The 4,663-nt window shown below is 33.9% G+C and overlaps 1 protein-coding gene across 1 annotated transcript; it reads right to left on the bottom strand.

The window, feature by feature from the left end:
• Positions 1-3: 3 nt before the first annotated feature.
• Positions 4-4,345, bottom strand: LOC115884478 (clavesin-1-like; the record flags this gene model as incomplete). The annotated part of the gene is given in 5 exon segments (XM_030903071.1): positions 4-105; positions 1,117-1,180; positions 1,182-1,419; positions 4,046-4,196; positions 4,258-4,345. Coding segments are annotated over 5 exon segments (588 nt in total), but the record flags the coding sequence as incomplete, so codon positions are not given.
• Positions 4,346-4,663: the final 318 nt, after the last annotated feature.

Raw genomic sequence — 4,663 nt, forward strand, 5'->3', positions numbered from 1 at the left:
GGATTTATTATCGAAAGTACCATCAGTGCCACCATATTCCATAGGAAGTATATCACTGGACACAAACGCGTGGAGTGCAGTGATGTCATTCCCATGAAGGTATATCTACAAAAAGAAATTAATAACATACATCAGATATAAATAAATATAAAGTATAAATATAAGTAAAGCATCAATAAATATAAAGTATAAGTAAAGTATAAGTAAAGTATAAGTAAAGTACACGTAAAGTACAAGTAAATTACAAGTAAAGTACAAGTAAAGTACAAGTAAAGTACAAGTAAAGTACAAGTAAAGTACAAGTAAAGTACAAGTAAAGTAAAGTACAAGTAAAGTAAAGTAAAGCGCAAGTAAAGCACAAGTAAAGTACAAGTAAAGTACAAGTAAAGTACAAGTAAAGTACAAGTAAAGTATAAGTAAAGTATAAGTCAATTACAAGTAAAGTATAAGTAAAGTATAAGTCAATTACAAGTAAAGTATAAGTAAAGTATAAGTCAATTACAAGTAAAGTATAAGTACAGTATAAGTGATGTATAAGTCAAGTATGAGTCAAGTATAAGTCAAGTATAAGTCAAGTATAGGTCAAGTATAGGTCAAGTATAAGTCAAGTATAAGTCAAGTATAAGTAAAGTATAAGTCAAGTATAAGTCAAGTATATGTCAAGTATAAGTCAAGTATAAGTCAAGTATAAGTCAAGTATAAGTCAAGTATAAGTCAAGTATTATAAGTTAACGTGTCCTTTTTACTGCTAAGACTAATCTGGACATCACCCAATCTAGAGAAGTACACATCAAAATTTTAAAAAAGTTGCATTTTTGAGTAATAATTTAAAAAGGACACAATAGATCTATAAGATCGCGGTGATTATCTTGAGAAACCCCCCTCTCAAACAATGCACAGTTTATTCTACCTAGAAAAAAAAAATTCAGATAAATATATGCTTTGGAAGAAATTATAATTTTGATTGTTTAAAAAGTACTGGTTTCTAAAATTTTTACCCACTTGAAAGCAAAAAACGTAACATTTTATAAAATAATTTGCCTCAAGAGAACTACAACCGACTACACGTTCCCGCTAAAACAAAACAAAACGTACTGAAGCACCGTATTCTCTTACCCTCTTCTTAATTTTGTCTTTGAGAAAGGGCTTGAGCACCGTCATGATGGCGTCGAAGTAGAAGGCTGTTAACAACGTGAAAGCCCTTGAAACGTAAGGGAAAGGTCTCTTGCACGAGCTCCACCATCCGTTTGGCGTAGTAGGGGGTGAAAAACTTGGCGTGCTGGAGTGAGAGACCCGCCATGTCCAGGATGACGACCAGGCCGGCTATTTGAGTTTCGGGCTCGCGCACCACTTGTTCCAGAGCGAGGATATTGGTCCTGAAGATGTCGTCGATCGAGACTTTCGAGGAATCGAAGTTATCTGAAATTTAATATACAGGGTGTTTCAAAAAACATGTTTCATCTTTCGTGGGGAGATTTCTCACGTAAAAATAAGATTTATTTTTTATATCAATATAGCTCCGATAATGCTTTGTTTCGTAGGTACAGGGTGGGTGTATTTCAAATAATAGTACAAGAGCTAGCAACGTTTTCGAGAAAGTATTTTAAGACGTCTGGCTCTTTGATATATCTTTTACTCTGCTCTCTGGAACAGCGTGCACGCCGTCTGGCTGCTGATACACGTTGCGTTCACTACTGCGCATCCAAAGAAGATCCTCTATTTTTTACTTAGCGGTTTAAATTCTAGTATTGAATAAAAACCGAGCAAGTCTCCATTAGCTCGGCGCGTAGAGCTTTTGCCAATGAAGCGAAGATCAGTGGTTCGATTCCGGCTGGGGTTGCAACTTTTTATTTTTTTTCGTTTATATTCTGATAGTAAAGTATTAAATATTTGCTTTTTATCACCAGAACGGATATCGTTTATGGGTTTATAATCCGTAGTGTATATAAGTAGAATTTGATACTTTCATTTGTTTTGAAGGATTATTGTGGTAATTAATTATTAGATAGGTTTAGGATGGTCTGGCTGCCGCGTCGGTAGGTGGCGTTCACTACTGCGCATCACATGGGTACAGGGTGTCTCATTTTCGTGCGTTTTTTGGGATTTGGGATATCTGGGATTTCTCGTTTATGAGTGGAGATACAATGATGCGTTTTTTTCACATTCCTTTGCTAGTTTTTTTATGTAACTAAATATTTTACCCCTAGATTTGTACATTTTCTACACATTAACATTAATCAATCTTGTTTAGAAAGTATTATTATTTTATTTAATTTAATTTAACCAGATAATTTTGTTTTCCATCGTTATCTTAACAAACTGAACTGAAAATAAACTTGTGTAGCTTTTAGATAACAATCTGTTAAAAAAAAGTATTATTAAAATAATAAACAACAGCTGAAAAAAATATTTTGAAGAAAGACAGTCAGAAATTACCTTAATAAAGCATTAAAATGTTAATTTTTATATATTATGTTTAAATCTTTAAAATAAAATTATAAACGAGATATCCCAAAAAACGCACAAAAATGGGACACCCTGTACACATGTGATGCGCAGTAATGAACGCAACCTACTGGCGCGGCAGCCAGACCATCCTAAACCTGCCTAATAATTAATTACTACAATAATCCTTCAAAACAAATGAAAGTATCAAATTCTACTTATACCCACTACGGATCATAAACCCATAAGCGCCATCCGTTTTGGTGATAAAAAGCAAATATTTAATCCTTTACTATCAGAATATAAACGAAAAAAATAAAAAGTTACACCCCCAGCCGGTATCGAACCACTGACCTTCGCGTCATAGGCGAAAGCTCTACGCGCCGAGCTAATGGAGACTTGCTCGGTTTTTATTCAATAATAGAATTTAAAGCGCTAAGTAAAAAATAGAGGACCTTCTTTGGATGCGCAGTAGTAAACGCAACGGGTATCGGCAGCCAGACGGGCCGCATGCTGTTCCAGGGAGCATAATAAAAGATATATCAAAGAGCCAGACGTCTTAAAATACTTGTTTTCCCGACGTTGCTAGCTCTCGTACTATAATGCTTCTTCGTTTTTTAATGTTTTATTTTATTATTTTCGATTTATTATAATTTTCTTCAAAGTTTTTTTGAAGTGAAACTTCTTTACGCGCGTTGGGGGTAAAAGTTCAAGGCCGTGACACACGAGACGGTCGTGACGCGCGAGCTAGAGAGAGGAAAAGTGATAACGGCAGTGTTACCACAGCTACCCCATTCGGGGCAGATCTACCACTTTGTGAAACAATTTAACCCCGTTATCTCGTGATAATCTACCCCGATGAAAAAATAAGCTTGTGGCAACACTGGGTTATGATCTCTGCCATACGCGGCTAAGAAAATTACTATAATAAACTTGAAATAACATTAATTTAAAAAATAAATCCCCAACATCAATAATAAACAAAAACATTTAAACAAAACAGACCACAGACTACACAAAACAAATTGTTGGTTAATAGCAGTTAGGTGTAGTCAGAGATATACATGTATGGTTACAGTTGAGGGTTGGAACCTTTAAACAACAAAATAAAAACACTAAATCACCACAATACACCAAAACACTTTTACTTTTACACTGGACGCGCGTTTCGCTAACCATGTTAGCATCATCAGCAGATGATTATAAACTGAAGTTTATATATATATATATATATCATCAGCAGATGATTATAAACTGAAGTTTATAATCATCTGCTGATGATGCTAACATGGTTAGCGAAACGCGCGTCCAGTGTAAAAGTAAAAGTGTTTTGGTGTATTGTGGTGATTTAGTGTTTTTATTTTGCTACATGTATGGTGTTTTGGTGTATTATGGTAAAATTAGTGTTTAAATTTGGTAAACATTTCTTAATTAATTAAAAACCTTTTTTTAATTTCAATCAATTAAAATTAAACAGGATTACACCATGCACATTATTAAATTGATAGATCTAACGTAGCTCGAGTAAAAAGATAGGTTTAATATTTTCATTCTATTGAAGCAGCAAAATACAAGCATGTATATTGACTGTAATACATACCTACACGCATTATATACACTCTGCGACCCCACTGATCCCTGCTGGGAAGCATATATTGAGCCTGAAGTTCGAAAGTCCTTTCGCACTCAGAAGGTAATGGGCAGGCAAATAACTCAGGACATTTTAGTTTCATAAGCAAATATCTTTGAAGCTAAAAATAGTACATTGTTTTATTAGGATTGAAAATAATACTTTTTGTGGTGAAGCTGTACGTCTGGCATTACAGGCATGGCACTAAATGTCATTTTTACTCCGACACATATTTTTTAAACAATTTTAAAAGTTTCAAAAAGATTTCAGAGTAATACCTTGTAAGTAATCATATATCGAAAAACTATGGTTACACTCGTTAAATTTGACACTTTATGTCAGTTTTATAATATCTTTTCGTACTTTTGCAGCATAAAGTGCTTCACTTTTATCTTTACTTTTATGCATAGGCGCTAAAATGACGTTTTTATATTGTCAATCACGGCGGAAAAATTAGTATTTTTGTGACGTTTGAAAAAAAAACTAGTTATACAGCGTGGTCCAAACTGTATTCCGGAAATTTCGGCAGCATATTCTGGAGATAAATATAAGTCAAAAAGTTCGTATAAATGTATGTCGTAAAATGCT

Source organism: Sitophilus oryzae, unplaced genomic scaffold, assembly GCF_002938485.1.
Source record: "Sitophilus oryzae breed Bouriz unplaced genomic scaffold, Soryzae_2.0 scaffold_274_pilon_pilon, whole genome shotgun sequence".
NCBI classification, from domain to species: Eukaryota; Metazoa; Arthropoda; class Insecta; order Coleoptera; family Curculionidae; genus Sitophilus; species Sitophilus oryzae.